The sequence below is a fragment of the Euwallacea fornicatus genome, chromosome 3 (genome assembly GCF_040115645.1).
Source record: "Euwallacea fornicatus isolate EFF26 chromosome 3, ASM4011564v1, whole genome shotgun sequence".
NCBI lineage: Eukaryota > Metazoa > Arthropoda > Insecta > Coleoptera > Curculionidae > Euwallacea > Euwallacea fornicatus.
The window spans coordinates 4,099,003-4,119,566 of record NC_089543.1 but is presented as its reverse complement, the minus strand read 5'-3'; the positions used below and the strand labels follow the sequence as shown (position 1 = coordinate 4,119,566).

The window sequence follows — 20,564 nt, the reverse complement described above, 5'->3', positions numbered from 1 at the left end:
AAGCCCAGAGAAATATCACAAACTCTGCCCCTGACGTGAATTACAATGAGGGGATTCAACCTCTCTAAATTTTTTTTTCAGAAACACCATATTAATAGCTCGTTTGTGTACAAAGTAATATAAATTTCTTCCTTATTATACCAAATTAAAATTATTATGGGCATAGGAAACAGAATTTATTTTTGAAGCGAAGCTCCCCTAACTTTTTGTTTAATTTTCTGCGCCGGTTGAGCAGGCTTTAGCAGGGGACTTGTTTCTGGCAGGACATTCATTTAAATTGTTTTCATTTTACAATCATAAAACATGCTGAACCCGTTTATCGTATTTCAAGCAAAATTATTTTCATAAGCTTAATGGTTCGTCCCGGGCCCGCAATAATCATGCCAATGTACTTACCTTGGCATCAAAGAGGTATCTTCACATGTAGAGTCCTCATCCCCTCTTGTAAATCTATATACAGTATTAGAAGTCAATTGATGCAGAAAACATAATTCCGCTAATGTTAATGTCTCCATAGGGAATAATGCGGTCTTTCCGGATATTAGGTAGTCAAGGATAACTTTAAATTTATGGAATTTATTCAGAGTGGCAGCATAAGGAATTGCGAAATCAGTCTCGGTCATATCTGGACTCTTTTCAATCCCATCGAAAATTACTCTAAAAATGAAAGTCATTAGTTTTGGAAAACCCCCGTCATTTTACATTTAAGCTTAATTGAAGAGCTTGCTTTGTTTACAATATTTTAAACTACAATGGAGTCCCGAATAAATTTACATATTTGAGAGTGAATAAAATTTATTATTCGTGAATTCTTCAATGTGGGATCAGTGCAGCGTACGTTTAATCTCCTTAATTGAATGTTCATGTAGTAAATAGCTATTGAGAATATTTAAGTACCTTTGTCTTCCCTCTCTTTCAAGCTTAATGAAATATTTATAGAAACGTTTAGCTGCTTAGAAATATAACGAAAACTGGATCTTAATACTGTTATAAACGCTCAAATTACCACCCCAATTTGTATGCAGATTTTTTCAGATTTTAAAAACTTTTCAGTAAAAAATTTATAAACCACCTCAATAATTTAAATAAACTAACGGATAGAAAAGAAAATGATTCTTCCTTTACATCGCTTACCCATGTATCATAGATGTTGTTAGCACCCTGGTGTTAGTGTTGTACTTTTCGTTCAGTTCTACTTTACGTAACATTTCAATTAAAACTTTCATTGTAAGAGGCGGTCTGGATATAATCGTGAAATTCCTCCTGTAACATGCTTGTAATACATCCGGAATGGAAGATGAAGTTTCAGACGTTTTTCCAGGAGATGGGCCTAAAAATATTTTTTATTTCGTAGGCAAAATAAAAAGCATATTACTTTTTAATCAAATGTGATGACACAGTTTCCTACTTCAAAAGTTTGTGATAAGTTTAACATTAACCATAATAGTCATTTAGAGGGATATTATAACTGCGTCTGCGCCATTAATGTGCAGACCAATCTATAAGAGTTCAAAAAATGATTAATAATATGCGAGATATATACGCATGTGTTTATGACCATAGTGTGTATATAAATTTCCTTATTTCGTGGAATTATTCCATAAACTTGGGTTAAAAAGTCTGCATATTATATTTTTGCGAACGTTATATAAGTTTGAAAAATAGGGCAGTTCCCTGACCCTTAAAGCAGGTATTTCCGCTTCAGCTTAATTCTAGATCCTGGAGTAAGTGGGGTAGATACAGCACACATACACGCTGTTAAAATTTATAGTTATAGTCGATGCAGTCTGGTTAGAAGGCTTTTTGAAGAGGAAACAAGTGACGTGGGTTAAATCCCCAGTAAATCGTAAAACTTTGTTTCTGTCCTTCGCGTTGGGGAAGGTTTCTTTGTAATAAAAAAAAATACGTGGTATAAATAATTATCCCCAATCAGAGTTGAAATTCACACCAAATTAATACCTCATAATATCTAACTTCGCATCGTAGCTTCTTGCTGAATGATCCAATTTGCCAGAAAAATTACAAATGTGCAAGTTACGTCCCAGATTTAGTTTCGTTCCACATTGATATAAATAGCTATTGCCTAGATTCAGGTCAGTAAATACCGAATATACGTCAATAAGACCGTGAATCGATAACCCCTAACAAATAATGTGCAATTGCGAAGCGTAGCGCGTGCGTTAATACCGGCAAAACTCGGCAGGTGAGCGTGACAGAAATTTAAAGTAGGCTTAATTTAATAACGTACGTTATCAGGTGCGTATGGATAATATTTTTTGATTAACTTGTGTGTTAATATGCTATTTATTAAGAATATCAATGTCGCGCAAATAGATGAAATTTTACAAATGTACGGCAAACTCTGTGATTATAATATCACAGGCCTTCCACGTAATTCACAAAATCGCTATACAACCGGTATTCATTGAATTTCTATAACATTTACGATAGATTAGGTAATCAGACGGACACTCGAACAACTGCTGCAGAATTCTTCTGAGGTGCTTCGTTATTAATTGAACTAACACATTATAGTCGGCCTCAAAATGAGATTTAATGAATGCAAAGCGTATGCCTTTAAGACGTTTCCAGCATGTTGGAACAGCCGAAAAGCTGTTTAGTTCTTTGACTCTTTGTTAATCATTGTAATACTTGACTATAGGGAAATGTATTGGATCACCAAATTCAAAATATTTAAGCACAAGTCCGCTCAATGCAATAACGTAAATCTTAGATTATTAAAATCAATTCGTCTTTTTGGAAACGTATAAATTAATGTGCTGATAACTTAACTGAGTAAGTGGGTATAAGCCAACCCATTGTGCATGATTCACACATTTCTAACGTACTCTGATTGCTCTCTAAAAATAAATAAACTCCATGTGCATGTTTCTGATTTTCATGTTCTGATTATACAGGGTGTAACATATCATCATGGAGATATTTCAAGGGCCAATAGTACTCCGCAAAATAATAAAGAAAATGTTAATGGATCTATGGTAAAAAACGCATCTTTTCCGATATACAGGATGGTACAGGTTCAAATTTTCTCTCATAGTTTGCGGTTTTCTCACGTATTACTTGAGTTAATGTTGTGAAAATGCGAAACATCAAAAATCAAAACAAAGTTATATAAATGGCTGAAATTCAAACATGAGATCCCAAATTACAGACCAGAACATGTAGACTGGATTTTCATAATTTTCTTCTATAGATATTTTTTCAAATTCTAAGAAAATGATAACAGATACGACAATACTGCAAGAGGCCAAAAAGGTGAATAAAAGAAATTTTAATTTGGTATCAGTGTTCATACTGGGTGTTCCGAAAGAAAATTACAATACATAAAATAGTACATGACTCCAAAAAATATAACACTCTGTAGATGACTATCGACGATTTAGACATTTTGTTGTAGAGAGTCATAAAGAAAAGAGATGTACGAAATTTCGTAAAATGTAACTTAAGGTATATGTAAAAAACGAAAAATATGAGAAAAAATGTAAAACTTTGCCACCCTGTATATCGAAAATGGTACGTTTTTGACCATGAGCCTATTGGCATTTTTTAAAATTATTTGGCAGAGCACTGTCGCTCTCTGAAATATCTTCATTATGATATGTTGCACCCTGTATATGGTTTGCCTTGCGTGAACAGTTAGTGCCTTATACAAACATGTTTCAAGATAAAAACTGTGGAACAATAAAAACTTTTGGGTGCACGTTTATACCTGTGACACATTTCAGAATATTTCCTAAACAATACTTGAGCAAAAACTTTAGTTGTTTTCCAGGTTATAAATATTTATAATACGACCCTAATTTAAAGTTTCTACTATTAACTTGGAGCTTTGGTTACATTTGTATGTAAATTACTACCATGAAACTAAAGAACCATTACTCACAACTCGCTAGAATCACAGCAATGCACAAAAGTATCCTTTTCATCCTCTATAATACTGACACCTCACCCTCACGATAACTAGCAAATTAATCATTCATTGCCTGAACTTAGGTGTTCCCAATTCAGTCCTATCGTTATCTCCTTTGTTGTTTCATAACGAGATAACAGCCAAAAATTATTACTTTTAAACAATCCAATGATCTCGTACATCTTATTGCAACCACGCACAAAAATGTTGGACGCATTAAGGCTTAATCTAAGCCTTCCGGACCCTTTCAAAAAATAGCTACCTTCTCATTAGCGGCAGAAACAACTGGTTATCCCAAAGCCCTTTATTCTAGTTAAGTGACCATAATCATTAGGTACGTTTTGCTGTTGGTTTTCAGTGAAACTTTATATCTACTCATTAGAATTTTCAACAGAAATGTTTTTTTTTCTAAAATGTTCTTCTAGAGTAATACAATGAAAACCCAAAAATGGAAATGGAGCCTAAAATTCTCCGATAGGTGTGCAGTAATGCATGGAATAAAAGGAATGGATGTAGGTGGGGCTTTACCTTTGTATCTAACAGTTGGACCTTTTGTATTTTGTGCGAGCAACATAAAGACCGCCAACAATAATGAAATTGAATGGAAAATTTATTTTCCGCCAGAAATAGTCTAAGTTCGGAAGATTTAGCGCTTACGCAGAAGTCGATAAAATGTGAAGTAGCTAAATTAGAAAGTGGATATTTGATAGTAAATCTCCTCTAACGATCATCCTTCTGGATGTAATCGATTATTACAAATTGATAGAAATTTCTATGCCAAAAGATCTAATACACAATATGTTGGTACGGCACTCATCTGGTACCAAGTTCCTTCACCATTAAGTCCAGAAGGCAAATGGCACTACCAAATAACGATTTTTGCGAAAATTAAAAATTTCATTATTAAATTTACACTCGCAATTGTAAGAAGCTTAATGTATGAATATGAACCTTCGACAACCTCGAACTTTCAATTAACTTCCCTTACAATGTTTCAGAAACTTTGTTGAACTTTTGCAACTCAACTAAATCTCGAACTTAAACACTCAGTAATATTTTATATCTTTCTCATTAAGTAAGCTCCCAGTACACATTCAATTTAAGTTTTTGCCAACGCTTGCGATTTATCTTCCAAGGGAATTGGAGGCGACACCCTTTGGGGGAAAAATTTATGTATCAGAATTTACTCCCTTTCACTCCACGAAAGTCCCATCTATCATGTGGCAATTTGCATGCTTATACATGGAGATAACGATATAAAATCACTCACCTATTCGAACTTGAACTATAGCAGAAAAATTTCGCCCTAGGGGATTATTTTTCAAGCGGCCTTTAAACGGTGAGCTTTCCACTGCATCGGGATAATCCACAAAGTGGATGGGGGTATTTAAATTTACCGAGGCTCGTTCACCTCTAAAAAGTATTGACGTAAAAGGTTAAACCAATAATACAAATATATACAGAGCTATCCAGAGTTCTCGCTGTCATGTCAATCTTGCTTAATGAAGCGCTGAAGCTTTTAAGCAGCATTAAAAGCACAGATGTACCAAGACCAAAAGCGGTGCATGTTTGAAAGGGTGTGTATGGAAAAATTTATGCGATAAATATCTTTTTTCAGAGTTTAACATGGTCATTTCTTTTGTTAATTTTTATCTAATACAGCCAAAACCACACTTCCGTTCGAAACTCGTAAAGAATTGTTTTTAAAAATTTTCTCGAAAATCTTGAACCTTAACTCATAGAGAATACGAAAACTTCCAGAGAGCATAAAGAAACGAAACTAGCACCTTAAAAAAGTTGAGAAATCCTCGAAAGCTGTGCAGCGTGGCGACATGCTTTCAGCCAAACTGAAAGAAAGCTCATCGCTTCATTTCCGCAATACAGGGTGATCAAAAAACCTTGGGGAGTTCGAAAGAATTCGGCAGTAACCATTTCTAAACTTCCACACCTTCTATTTCGGAAATCAACAAATTCCGGACTTGTGTTTATTGGAACTTTTTCTTACTTCTACAACTGTTTGAACACTCTCTATAATCCAACTTCAAACCTGAAAGTTTCAATTCCACTGGAAACGCGTAGAGAAGTTAAAAAGGATTCAAGTATTTACTAGAGGTAAAAGTTGAACATTTCATTGTAATTTCCCAGATTCTCAAGATTATCAATGGAAGCTTGGATTGCTGGGGCAATTCTAAAAAAATTGGGAATCATCCCCAAAGAGATGCTCAAAGAGTACAAATCCTTTGAAAATTCGTAGAGAAGTTCAAACAATCTTTAGGAAATAGCGAAGCCTTAATTTAACCGAAATTGTATTATCTATAGTATCAGGTCCTTTTAATTACTACAGGTATCTAAATAATCTTTTAAGGGCAATGGCTTCTGCCTGAGCTTTCCAACATCCAATCTGACTTCAATCTCATAAATATAGACTTTATTAAAATAATCGTACATTTTGCATATTTTTTTTATTGTCATTCACTCGCCAGCATCGTATTAGGATGATTAATGACGTATATGTCTACATAATTCATTCAGATCTCAAGAAAACGTTTTAAGGGTGATTTATTACGCGGGGTTTGCGCTTAAAATAGAGGCTTTATTTACCCCTTGGTCCGTCATTGTTAGATTTTTTTGTATTATCCAATGATGGACAATATTCGCAATTTCACTGAGGCAATAAGTCGAGGCTATTCTGCAATCACTGGGGAAGACCGATAATTTTCGATCTATGGAGGTCAAGGCTGGGGAATAAATCAAATACTTTAAATATTTTTTATATTTTTGGCAAGTGGAAATACATTGTAATACAGTAAAAAATGATAATAAATGCAATAGGCACGAAATTTGCATCTGATGAAGTATCTTAAGTAAACTTAAACTTAAACAGATAAAACTACTGAACTTTATTGTGAAATGTCTACATATACTATGATACTTAAAGGACCAAAAGTCCCGCATAAGCTCGGTAGAAATTGAAAGAAACATCTTGCATGAAATTGCTGGAACACCTCGGATATTGTTTTTAGTTGAGAATTTTTTGATGTAACAGACATGTATACAGGGTTTCCATATAGAAGATAAATGTACTTTTTCATTTTTTCCCTTATGGAAATCCATGTATATTATGACGTTTTTGAGTATTTTTAGATATTCTGAACGTATTTCACGTAACATGCCCACATCTCAATTCGACAGTTTTCGAAAAAAAAACAAACAATTGGAATAAGGATAGAACTATTAATACTTAAGAAATAACAATACCATCTAGTACAATCTAATGTATTAAATGATCGAACTCTGCTCCGTTGATTTCCTGAAAGTGGGCAAACCGAAATTCAAATTCCTTAATAACTTTTTTATCATCTGAGGAGATATTTATTGAGCTTATTGAGTAATTCTAGTTTTGAACTCTTCTGTATTATTGAGCTTACTTAATTACACCCTATGTTTCAGATTACCCTATAAAAATTTCTCGTTTCAACCAGTGCAGGGATTGTATTGTTATTATTATATGGGTATGTTAAACGAAATATGTTCAGAATTTCTCAAAGAACTCAAAAACGTCATCATGTACATGGGATGTTGTAAGAAAAACACGAAATAGTACATTTATCTATTACATGAGTAACCCTGTATACATGTCTTTTGAGTCAAAGAATGCACGACTAAATCAATATTCGACGTGTTCCACCATTTTTATGAAAAATATTTCCTTCAATTTTTAACGAATTTATACGGGACTTTTAGTCCTCCATGTATACGAAATAAGATTATCTATCCCCGACTTCCTGCCTTTCTACACACAGGATAAATATTAAAATCGTACCTACTCTTTCAAAATTGGCCGCACACACTCAAAAAATCATTCGCAATAACCAGGCATATCTAAACATGAATTTAATGTGGTTTGTTGTTCATGTACCAGTCATAGGTAATTCAGGAACACCCAGTATTCACGACGGCCACTTAACAATTCAGTCTATGAAAGCCGTGACAAGACACATAGCAATAACACTAAAAGGGCACTGGCAGCAATGACGATCGACCCATTAGCGCAGCCCACGTTTTCCAATGTGATTGTATACTGGATGTCAGTTGGAAATCTGCACAGGGTATCTGAAAAACATTATTATCGTGGGTAAAAAAGTATTTTGAGCATATTGAATCAAATTTGAAGCAGGGAAAATTCATTTAAACCCCCAAACTTGGCAAGAACTTTTATCGTACCGTAAAGAATTTAACACTCAAGCGTAGCAAAGGTATTTGTTAAATTCATTTATTTTGTGGGTCCGTAAAACGTTCATTCGATTTTCTCAATTAACCGCAAATACAGTTCTAGAGGGCAACATTTACTACAAAGTAGTTGAAATTAAATGTATATTTTAATTTAAACTGCTATACGAATACAAGTAGAGTAATTTAATAATGGCTGGTGCATAGTGCGGTATTCCCAACAGTGGCCACTGAAATAATTTCTCGCTTTTCAGTCTAGAATATTAATTAAATATCTACCAAATTAAGTCAATTTCGAAAATGGTGCTGTTCACAAGCGAAACCGACAACGTTTATAAGATGAGTCACTTTAAATAATCGCGCAGCCGTACTAATCAAAACTTAACTAACTATGTCATCTTTGCGTCAATTTAATAACTTTTACATTAATATCGGGGTAACTTTAACAATCTCCTGTATTGTGAAAACTTGGGCAAACTCGAATCCAAAAGCTGAGAACAATTACTTTAGAACTAAAATTGTGTTCTATCTGCATCCCTTATAAGCGTTTTATTCAAGTTTTCCTAAGGATGGGTTATTATAAGGCGAAGTGCTACGACCCCAAATTTAATTAACAGAAATTCTGTAAGTGAATCGTCAGTTTAGCATGGATGGAAAGGTTCTAAACCATTGAGGGTTCATTTCGTCTGATTACAGCCGTCATATGCTGGAACCACGAATAGAGGGTGTCGTTCCTGGAGCTCAACCTTGAAGATCTCGGTAACCGTAAAGGATACGAGGTCGGTTAAATTGGGTCGGAGTTGCTCTATATAGAGGTCGAGTTCGGACAATTTTGTGATGAGCAAAAACAGCCGACTTGAGAAACTTTAAAATTCCAGATGGCCCCCACAGCAAAAAATAAACTTGATGATGGTTATTGACGATCGACAGGCCGGATATCAGATATGCCCACTTTGTCGAAAAGGAAGAATTACAATGAAAGTTTTTTCGAGTATCTCCGAAAGCCACAGGAATTTTTCAAAATTAAAACGGGACATTTTTGAAGTCCAAATTGAGCAACTTTGTCCCAATTTAACCGACGTTATGTCCTCTATAATGTTAGTTATAGTTTTCAACTTCCGAACACATGAGTTTAGAAGAGTGTATTGTGAGGACAGACGCACGAATCGCCCAATAATTCCACTTAACTGTTAAAGAATAAAATTCCCTATATATTTGCGCAGCCCTGTTGAGCTTTTGATAAATGCGAGTTTCTCTCCTTTAAAAATTGAAAAAAGCTCATTTCTCATTTCGCAATTTACATATCTATTGGGAGCAGTTGAATACTTTTGTTCGCTCGTCTAGTTTAAGAGATGTGTGCGACGTGCCTCAAATTTCCTCGAATTCTCGCAGTTAATGCAACATGTTCTTGAGGTTGAAACTCGTGCGGTTAAACGGTTAACATTCAAACATACGTTAGTTATTCTCTAGACTCTTTTGCCATCCATTCCTAAGTGAAGTGCGATTGTCTTTTCGCCCTCTCCTTTTTCCGTCACATTTACCCGGAATTGGGGCTCATTATTACATAGGGGAAGCCGCTGTTTTATGCTTTTATGAGGCTTTTTTTCGCATTGATAAAATATTTCTTTACATTTTAGCACGTAATACCGCGAAATGGAAAACTATGAAATTACTTCCGTTTGACACAATAGGTAAGTAACTTACTCTTGCAATTTCCGGTTGAGTTCGCTCCATTAACTGAAATGTAAATCGGTTGGCATGAGCTGAATGTGGAACCATCGCAGAAATTGGTAATGTCAGTGACGGATTCAGAGCTTGATAATGTAGTGCAATTACCGCCAGTAGAGTTGCCAGGCTTGATGTTGTCTCTTGAGATGCAAATGTTGATGGTACCATAGCCCTTGAAAAAATTTGAATTTAAATTCACCTAAATACTTTAGTGCCGAGCTGCGAACCAGTGAGAAAAGCCTGAGAACCGTATAATATCTGTATTATTAACCAAATCATATCCAAGAGCGGAAATTAATACGAAATGAATTAAAAATCAGCAGGAATTTTGATCAGGATGTAATTAATTTCGAGTATTTAAGGCCATTGCACCATTAAGAGCATCCTTCATCCAACCACTTTTGATGAACAATATCCATGGGGGGCCAATTATTAATCAGCATTGCCGCCTTCGGGTAGTGGCTTTGCCGAAATTAAATATGTTTTTATCGACCTGACTCCTTAGAACTCCCAAAATTTTAAGTAATAAGCGTTCATATGATATGTAAAATTAATTGTTTAGATTTCATTGTAAATATGATTTGTTGCATCTAAATGTCATTAAAAGTCCGATGCAACCATGAGGGATTAAAAGGCGCATGCGCACAGCTCGAAATGGGAATGACGTCTAGGCAGGCGCAAGTGTTTCACTCTATGACATCAATTAGGAACAAGGTGAAAAATATTACTGAATCATAAAATTATGATTAGTTAATTAATTTAAGTAAACTATAAATATTTATTGCGTCCCCAGTCGTTGTGGCACATGCAACATGAGCAAGAGTGAGCTGCTTACAAAGGTGTTAGGACTAATTATTTTCACAGCACTTTAACTTTAAGGATACATATCAGTGTCGTTACCTGTTCCCTTATCTTAAGATTTCTAGTCCCGGAACCTGAGTAGAAATAACGAGGTGCAATTCTATAGTAGTTCGTTCCCAAAGACTCAACGTAGCCAGTAATATCGAATGTCTTCGCTGACCCCGTGTACTGGGATGTACATACAGGGTTTACAAGAGACCTTGGTACTGCAAATAAAGAAAAACTTTTTTGGTTATCCGCATTCGAAGGTTTACCTTAGATCTTACTTTCGCGGATACTGCTAGCAACACTTTGACCAGTGGTACTAAGGGATTCTTCGCTAGTGCTTTCTTGCAGAGATATAAAATCTCTGTTGGTGTTAGATATGATATTACTGTAGTCAGCTGCATCGCCGCTTCCAAGAACCAAAAAGGTTATATCTGAAAGGACGAGCCGTATTTTTCCACCTCAGATTAAGTTGTAGATAACCACCTACCTGGTAGGAATGAGTTGAATACCTCCCTTCTCTGACTAAGGAAAGCATTTTGTTCTTGTGTGGGGCTAGTTTTAGGGATTAACAATGCAATAGTAGATTCTCCTCCAGTATAGCTATTGTTGTCAAGTTTGGCATAGCCATAGTTTTCCATAAATTGGAAGATCCCGATATAATCGAAACCGGTAGTCTCTTAAAAAAAAACGACTCTATTGTAGCTGTTAAAAATATACTCCAATATAAGAATATTCAGCATCGGAATCTCGTAAATTGCAAGAGAAAAGTTACGCACACAAAAAAGTAATTTATGATGAAAACTGATGTGGACTTTTTTAATTTGTATAAAAGACCGATGTATCAATTTCATTTAAAAATAATTAATATGGAATATACTTACCATTTATATGGATGGATCGATTGTACTGCAAATAGAAGTCCGACAAATATCTGGTTCCATTTGCCGTTAGGTTCCTTAGGGTGTTCCCGCCATATATGGTAAACTTGGACTGGTATTTGTTTACATCAACGTTGTTCAAGATATACCTAAATGTGCATGAAATGCTTGGATTTTGACCTTAAAAGCATTTCGAAAGAACCTACGATAAAACTGGTTGGACGGTGGAGAAAGGCCAGCTGGAGTCGATGAAGATGAGCAAATTTGTTACAACTCTCTCAATAGCCTGCGGTCCGCGACATGTCACATCCGACTTAGCCATGTTCGCTGAAATTTTTATATTTCAAGGAAATTCAAGTCAGCATCAGCAACTTACTCAAGCGGGTAGTAAGGGCGGTTACCGCAGCTTTGGAAAGCTGTGGGAAAGCGGATGGAAGCAGTGATACCCTAGCTATACCATAGTTAAACAAAACAGCCATGTAGTTAACAAGCTGAGTGGTTAATTCCTCAGAAATTATCAGGTCGGTGTAAAGAATACTTCTGTTGCAGCCTTTTAAAGAGCCATCTAAAATCTCCTTTTCATAAGGTGAGTAGTACATGTCAATCAGCTGGGAAATTTTTAAATCCGGGTAAGCGGAGTTCAAGCTGCTCATCTTCAAACCAATGTATAGGCCATCAAGAGCCCCTCTCAGCTCTGCGTCTGTGGTCTGCAAAGGTGCGTTGCTCTGAAGGAAGAAATATTTCGGATCTATGGAACTATTCCAACCTCCTGAGTTTCCAAGTTCGATGGGGTCAGTTGCTTGATTCAAGATTGTTTCACATAGTTCCCCTTAAACATGGATTTTCGGAAGAAGCAATTTACTAAGCCAGAAAACTCTACGTACCTGCTATAGTGGAAGCATATCTGTTATCATAAACGGTACCATTTCCGTAAGTGATAGACTCCTGGTTCAACCCAGTAGCAATCCCTGCAAGAACATTTCCTGCTTTAACGGTTCCCGACTGTGTTTGTATCACTCCTAACTCAATTGGACATGTGCTGATATTTGCAGAAACTGCCGCAGAGGAAACTTCCAATATCGAATCTTGATTAATCAACTCAGTTTCCCCTTCAGTATTTTCTTCTCCTTTCCCAATATCTCTAGTAACTCGAGCTGTATACCTTGCAGCTCTGACGCATTCAGTTGCCTCGTTGTCCCTCCGTTGGTCAGCGACGGTATTGGACATTAAGTAGTGCAAAGAGCACTGGAAAGTTTAATATTAAAAGAAGTCCCCAATAATACCCAGAAGTCTCAACAAACTCTCTCATAAGAATTAAGGTCACCGTAGTTCAGGGTTTGCTGAATGATTGGAAGTTGATACCTGAGTATCGCCCTAAACTTATGTCTTTCCACTCTACTGGCCGCATATGGGATCGCAAATCTCTCATCTACCGTCGTTACTGTTCTGGCTATGCCATCCTGGCGAAAACTGAAATCAAACGTATTTGAACAAGTTTTTCGCGACTTATTATTTTAATTCTCTAGGTTACCAAACTATTAAAGATTAGAAGCAACTAACACTTTATTTAAAACTGATGAAATTTTATTATTTATTGTCATAAAATTATTTCCTAATATAATATTTTTATTGAGATCATAAGAAAGTGCGAAAAGAAGTCACTAATAGGGCATGCGCCAAGCGGGAGCAAAACGATGGCGCAGATGTTGGGCGTTTGCAACTCAATTGATTGTAGCTATTTTTGCGAATTATTTAGCATAGAAATCTTATGCATTTTAGCTTTCAATCCAGAGTGTAACATGGATATTTACTTACGATCGAATGATAAGTACTGAAAGCTCTCTAGGTGTAAGTACTGGATTGGCATCTTCTAACTTCCGGATAAATTCGACTAACATGTTTATCGTAGCTGGAGGTCTTTCATTGGCAATAGTGATGCCTGGCAAGGCAGAGGCGTTGTAACAGTCCACTAGCGCTATAGCACTGCCTAAAAGTTAAGGTTGCTTTAGACATTACTAATAAATAAAATGAATAATTGTTAATAAGTTACCTATATTTTGAGAGTTCACATTATTAAAAATTGTCACAAGGATCAGTATTGCCCATCGGAGGTCCATTATTCCTTCAACCTGTAATTCAACACACGCCTGTTTCATAGATATTACGTCCTCACCTGTGATATGGGTGTGATTAGAGAAAAAATTGATATGGTATTAGTCACTTGATAAGATAAGAAATATCTCATAATTTGTATTTTCAATATCAGCTAATTTAGCATAAACAAATACATACCAAATTATTAAAGATAAACCAAAAGGGTGGAATGACCAAACTAATAGTCTCTAATGTGTTAGGATTGAAAATAGGAGTTGTTAGTAAAATTAAAATTTAGTTTATTTAGATGAGGAGTCTCATATTGTTTGGTTTAGATAAAGGAAACATGAGTAAACTTACATAGAAGTGCAATTTAGCATGAAGTAATTGTTTTGTTCTACGAAGCAGACTCATTCATAGACGTCATTATTGCGACTCGACCTCACAAAACTGTTTATGAAACATTTCAATTATCAATTTTGAAATCAATAGGCATAACTTCAGCTAATATTTCGTGAAAAAAGCGTATTATGCAAATGTTGGCCATGGAATCACTCTTTTTACTACATAATTTCAAATAACTGTATTTCTTGATTATGCCTTTGGTAAATGGAGTGCTTTCCAGTTTTCTTTAGATCGATAAGGAATATTTGTTAATGTTACTTGTGCTTGCCAAAACTTCTAAATAAACTAGTGAGCATGCTCCACGCTCGATCACGGCTACGACACCAGTACAAGCGCAGACTTCATTGCTGGAATAAAATTCGTATTTTTCTAGATGTGAATTTTTGACTGAAAAATATCTGATCATAATTTTAAATATTCTTTTTGTGAGTTTCTTCAAATATTATGGTTCGAAATTCTCAAAAACTCAAAATAACTTTTCCTCTCGAGGGTGATTGCTTTGGTCCATTTGACGTCAACTTGCCCTCCCGAGTTAATGGCTTTAGCAGTAATTTTAGCAGTGAAAGAAAACTTCCGAACAAATTCCACAGCATTATTTGTGGACACACCAGTCCTTTACAAAGTCCTTCATTCCTCCTTCCCAAGAAATTTCCAGACAAATTTATTTTGAAGTTTAAATTCCGCAGCCCTTTTTCAATTTTGATTACCACATTGTCCTTTATCTCTCAATACAAACTACTTCATGTGGCTCTAGGTACTTATTTAGACAGAAATTTTTATCAGGTGCCGGCTTAAGTCGGATTGATTTAATGCCAATCCTAATAACGCGTTAAACAACTATTATGACGATACCTGAAATAAACATCGAATACCATCATAATTACCTTTGATTAATATTCATTGAGATGCCAAAGCTTGAATGACAAATAAAACGAGGTAATAATTATTTTATCTTTCTGCCGGAACCGATTTTGAAAAAACTAGTTACAATGGAGCATCTATCTAGTTAAGACGGGATTCATCACCTTAGTGAATATTACAAAAAAAACGGTATGTCGCTGATTAGTTCGAAATCCAGTGACTCATTTTTCAATTATGTTAAGACCACGAGAGATCTGCGATTTTCCTGAACTCGCCAAACACTGTTAAAAGAACTCTTATCGACACGAAGCCTTCTGAAAATCAATAATTCATACCAGATGTATGATTTATTATAATCTTGTATTAGATAAATTTTGCATAGGAAGCAAGTTATTTCATAGTTGTAACGAAGCAATTGTGTGCTTGCACTGTTATAAATTAAATCAATTTATAGGCATTCTGGTTAGTTAAATGTTTTAGATGCTTTCTAAACAAGTTAATAATCCCTATTGTGATTTATGATTGCTGATGAAGTGGCTTGAAGAGGATCTCCCTGCCGAACTCTGGTTAAACCATACCAAAGTTCTAAGCCGAAAACACGGTGCGGTTACCAAGTACCAAACAATGGTGGCGCTGTTCCTATCGGGTAATTTAGAGTTTTTTACCTATATCGTGTATTGTTGTGGCTGAGATAATCGTGATTAGTAATCCATTCATTAATAGATAAAAATATCGATGTTCATGTTGGATTGTGCTGCTGATCGTTGTGGTACCAAACAACAAAGTCACTTCATTCATAACACGCAATATAAAAACAAGAATTCAGCTAGAAATTCTTAAAATTGTTGCAGTCAGTTAGGTCCAAACTACGCAATTTTAATAGTATCTAATCAGCAATTAAGATACTTGGTTGCAGTCAATAATCTTGTTAACTTGATCATCGTTGATTAGTGAGGGTTTGTGTAACTCAATAATCCCTTATTAACGGACAGAAAAATGGTATTGTCAGCTTTAATGGCAAGCTGGCACTGTCACGGTTAGATATTTGGAGAAAAAATTTAATGTTGCCGATGGTCGAAAATAACAAAGAACCTTCCAAAAGATTGTGACTTTAGGCTCATCACCACGAACCATAAAAATCGTTACTAAGCTCTGAGGATCTCAGAAAAACCTCGAGGAGTTGCTTGCGTTAATTTGAAAAATGCTTCACCAACATTTGAACAGTAATTGAATCATTGATTTATCAATTATGGATTGGATGGATTGGCCAATTGCCAATTGTTCTTAATGAACTGCATAACAAAGTTCAGGACGCGGAAGATAGGCACAGAGTAACTTAATAGAAGCTTTTGCGTCGTGGATCAGGGCAAATAACAGTCCACCAAACTATAACTAAGAGGGACAGACTATGTTTAAAATGCACACATTTGAAATTAATCTTAAAATGCAGAGAAAATGGCATGTGCACCGCGCGGGAAAATCACATTCTCGGCCTCTAATGCTTTGAATCGTCGGCTGCGTCCCGGTTATCAATTTAAATTGTCAGCCGACAATATATCACTTTTACTAGAAGATACAAAATGTACTATTTTCCGCAATCCCCGTGGAAATGAAAACTTTCCGGCGTGTTTTGACGTCTCAAAAATCATTGTTCCAGGTAGGTCCAACTTTGCTCATATATTCGGTCGGAAATATTCGTAAAGCTGCAGTTTCCTAGGAAAGCGATGCCAGAATATAACGGCGGTAATAACGCATTTGAGGTATTGTCCACAGTAGCCTTAATAAACCCACAAACGTAAAGAAGAAATAGTTATCAATAAAGACAAATGCAAGAAAAGAGAGGTAAGATAAAAAAAATATCAAATCCGAATTTCCTATGAACGCGCAAAGGAAAAAAATTCTGAGTTACTCAAATCCCTTTTTTCTCGTGCGATACTGTGTGACACTTTTCTTCCTAAATCGCTGGGTCCATATTTATGACATCGAAGATTTCAACAGGTGCTTAGAAGTTTTCCATCATATACTGTTATGATTAAGATTAATTAATGTCCTACAAAACCGTTAAAATACACAATTAAATTTATTTTATTGATTTTGCTGACTGACTCATTTTAATTTGAGATTTTTAGCGTTTTACGCAGAATGCAATGAATATGAACGAACTTAAAGTTAGAAAATGCAAATTTGCAAACAAATCTGTTTTGCGGTTATTCCATTGATTGTGATTTATTATTACAACATATGTTCATTTTGACTATTAAAATTTACTCGAAGTGCTTTGGAAATTGTTCAAGTGCTTTACGCTATTTCATATTCATGTCAAATTTATTAATATATTTCTGGACCATATTAGAAAAATTTAAGGCCTTCAGAGTGGAAAAATGCGCAGAAGATCTGTCACCAGAATTCTGAAGAGCTCGAAGTATATCTTCTTAAACCTATTTTTTATCACGCAGGCACATACTTTGAAATAAGTGCTTTTTGAAGGAATTCGAGGTTCTTTAGAATTTTCGACAATTATTCCAAATCCGTGCTATTACTAAAAAAAGGTCTACTTATAAAAGTCTTGACACTAGGGAAGTGCCTTGAGAAATGCATTTTAAAAACTACCTACTGGGATGATTAGGAAACAGTATTCTCTCTTGCGCGTAATGTAGGGCCTTAACTTATACATGTAAATACGTGGCTAATTTCAAGGGGTGATTCTTCGAGTTATTCTGAAACGAAAAGTTTATGTAACCATAGATCTGGTAATTCTTCCTTTTAAAGATACAGGGTGTCAAACTTTTTTGAAACTCCTTACATATTTAAAAAAACTGCTAAGAAGACCCAAACTAATCTGACGTTGAAAGTTGATAGCAGTTTTTAATGTATTATACATTAAAAAGTAACGAATTTTTTAAACTAGAAACTGTGTATCTCCTTTTCCTGGCCCTTTTCCTAGCGATACGCACAGAGGTAACCTAAAAAAAAAATCAAAGAAAAAAAGGCTTTATTAAAGCTATGATTAAATACGTGGTATATAATTTTTTTAATAAAAAAATATTTAATTATAAGTAACAGGAAAATTTCAATAATTGCTAAAATTGTTCTGCTTCAACTCGAATGGAAGCATTAGCTCGTCGTAACATCGATTGCCGGACACATTGATATATTCCCAGCCCATATCTTGTCTGATTACAGAAATCCCATATCTCTCGGATTAATTCTTTTTCAGTGTTGAACCAAGTACTATAAACAAAGCACTTCATGGGTCCCCAAAGGAAAAAATCGAACGGATTTAAATTCGGTAATCTGGATGGCCATAACTCAGTTTAACACGAAAATGTAAAAGTTTCTAAAAGTAGCGCATGAGTGACAAAATAACCATAAATAATACTGCCAAATTTCAATAAACTTGTCTAAACGATGGGAGAAAACACGATTAAAAAAAAAGTTTGACTCCTTTTATCTCGAAAACGAAGCATTACCGGATCTATGTTTATATAAACTTTTCGTCTTAGAATCATTCAAAGGATCACCCTTTGACAATGGGCCACGTACTTAACATCCTGCATCGCGTATGAATTATACAGCAATAGAGGAATTATCGTTTTTACGTAACTTTTACTGCGGACATGTACATGATAGTATTGATCGGAATGGACACCTGAATTATTGCCTTGATAGCTCGAAATATTCCTTCACTTGATGATTAACTTATATTAATACTTCAGTTCCAATCATATTTTATCATTTATTACTTTGAATCAGAAGATGATAAGATTATATGTGTCAAGTGAGTGACAGGTTTCCAAGCCTTTTTTTTCATTATTTCGAAGTAATTTTCTGTTTGAAGTCATAATTTTTGAGCAGCAAAAGTTACTGAATGTTTGCTTTATTGTCATAGCTTGTATTTTTGGTATTTGCAATACCGAATTTCAGATTAATTAGGTAAATATCGGCTGCATTAGACTCGATTCAGTGAAGTAATTTTCATTTCGACCGAAATGTATTAAATTTTAATTTATTTTCATTTAGAAGTTAATTTATAGAGGGTTTAGCTCCACTAGAGGTTATCGTTGTGCTTTAGCTGAGATTTAAATGTAAATCAAATCACAGAGTTTCTCGAACGAATCAAATCTATAATAGCAGAATAATCCGCGAAGATTGCTGTAATGTTTACATTTATTCATTGAGTTTTAACAGTGATATTAAAACAATATGAATTGTTAGAGGAAATATGTACATACCACTGGGTTAAAATTCACCACTATTGCTTACCTGCGTACATTTGCCATCTATTTGTAAAGCTGAAGATAAGATAACAATGCGATTAGTTATCATTTTTTTATTACGACACCCATATACATTGCCTGTTTGATGGCAAATTAACCTGCATTAGTAATGGCAAAGTAAATTTTCTGAGAAACTACACAAATTTGCATAATCGCGGTAGAGGACGCAGAGTTTTAGACACGCCATGATTAGGCTTACCTGCTGCTCAAATAATGGGAAGTCTTCTGTATCTCGAGAGCAGTAAGAGGAGGCACAATAGATTCCTAAAACTACTGCAGACATTAACCATTAAGCACGTCTAAGAGATTTGCTAGTCCCACATGGGATCGATATTGAATACCTGCTACCCAGTGTTTATTCCCATGTAATACTATAACCCCGTAAATCCTGATTTTTTGAGAAACATGGAACGACTCTCCAGTTGTTTGTGTTGAATTTCAGCTTATGATGAAACTGAAATAAGCGCTCCGGTTCACAATAATTTTGTTTCCAGTATTTCTTTGTTTGATTCCTTATTGGAGCACGTTGCCATGTTAGTAAATGGATAAAATTAGATGAATGTAGGCAAGGATAATTGTTCTCTTCAAATATTGCCAGGCAGAGAGACAGAAAACAAGAAATACGAGCCATGCGAAGCTTTGGAGCTTCGCATGGCCTGTTTAAATACACAAAGAGAATGAGATTGTTCCTATTCTCTTTGAAGATCTCCGCACCAACAAACCAAGGATGATAATGGATTTCAAGAATGAAAAGTGAGGTAATTGTAAGCTTGGTGCTTGAATTCCTTGTACCCACAGAAGCACTCGCGGACGTTCCTCTGAATAGATATGAAATATTGAAATATTGAAATGCTTTAAGACAGAATGCAAAACACTGAACTTTTGGGTGTTCTGCCATCAAGGGGCCCGTCCAAAATTTAAATACACTTTTACAATCGGATCTTTGCACAGTTACTTGAAAAGATGCCTAAGAATCCTCTAAAATGTACCGAGCTTCAACCATTTGAACACATCGCAGGGATTGCATCCTCACTCATCTATAATTCCTACCTAAAGGTTTGGATTCGTGTAAAGAAACTTTTTCGCTTTTATGCCAATATTTCCATATTTTTTCTTAAAAAAAAATAATGTAATATTCGCGTTATCATATATAATTCCATATAGCTTCTAATTACCCTACGAAGATCTTCCAAAAAACTCGCCTTTATCAAACATTCATCGAGCCATTAGGGAATTTCACGATTTACATTTTTCGGTTTAAGGTTTGGTTTCTGTGCCCATTTCCGTGGGGAAATAATTTCAGAAAGCTTT

The 20,564-nt window shown here is 35.2% G+C and overlaps 2 protein-coding genes across 6 annotated transcripts in view; both read right to left on the bottom strand.

Annotated features, from left to right (window-relative positions):
• The window catches only part of LOC136350718 (uncharacterized), a 28,204-nt gene extending 24,189 nt beyond the window's left edge, over positions 1-4,015 (bottom strand). Inside the window, exons 1-3 of the mRNA XM_066302734.1 lie at positions 3,905-4,015; positions 1,135-1,330; positions 397-657 (exon numbers count right to left, since the gene is read on the bottom strand). Coding sequence (XP_066158831.1) covers positions 397-657; positions 1,135-1,330; positions 3,905-3,947 — 500 coding nt within the window. The 5' untranslated portion in view covers positions 3,948-4,015. The remainder of the gene's footprint in view (positions 1-396; positions 658-1,134; positions 1,331-3,904) is intronic.
• A 2,674-nt stretch (positions 4,016-6,689) lies between these two features.
• On the bottom strand, positions 6,690-19,317 carry LOC136350372 (uncharacterized). Of its 5 annotated transcripts, none has more exons than XM_066301966.1 (13): positions 19,240-19,317; positions 13,667-13,745; positions 13,432-13,603; positions 12,918-13,086; positions 12,501-12,861; positions 11,993-12,445; positions 11,823-11,943; positions 11,620-11,765; positions 11,226-11,414; positions 11,017-11,169; positions 10,790-10,956; positions 9,866-10,061; positions 6,690-8,044 (listed from the first exon to the last, which is right to left on the bottom strand). In XM_066301966.1, exons 1-13 carry the CDS (start codon positions 19,300-19,302, stop codon positions 7,908-7,910), a joined length of 2,406 nt encoding a protein of 801 aa, XP_066158063.1. In that variant the 5' UTR covers positions 19,303-19,317; the 3' UTR covers positions 6,690-7,907. The 5 variants fall into 5 exon arrangements, with proteins under 5 accessions (XP_066158063.1, XP_066158065.1, XP_066158062.1 ...); XM_066301968.1 differs by having other exon boundaries at positions 19,209-19,264; XM_066301965.1 differs by lacking the exon at positions 19,240-19,317 and adding an exon at positions 17,780-17,872.
• Between the last annotated feature and the right edge of the window lie 1,247 nt (positions 19,318-20,564).

Coding starts and splice junctions, on each gene's coding strand:
- LOC136350372 (XM_066301965.1), bottom strand. CDS start 17,857: ATGTATAATACATTAAAAACTGCTATCAACTTTCAACGTCAGATTAGT. Junction 13,746..17,779: donor TTAGCAGTTTTTTTAAATAT/GTAAGGAGTTTC, acceptor GTTGAATTACAG/GTTGAAGGAATAATGGACCT. Junction 10,062..10,789: donor ATCTTAAGATAAGGGAACAG/GTAACGACACTG, acceptor AATTTTTTCAAG/GGCTATGGTACCATCAACAT.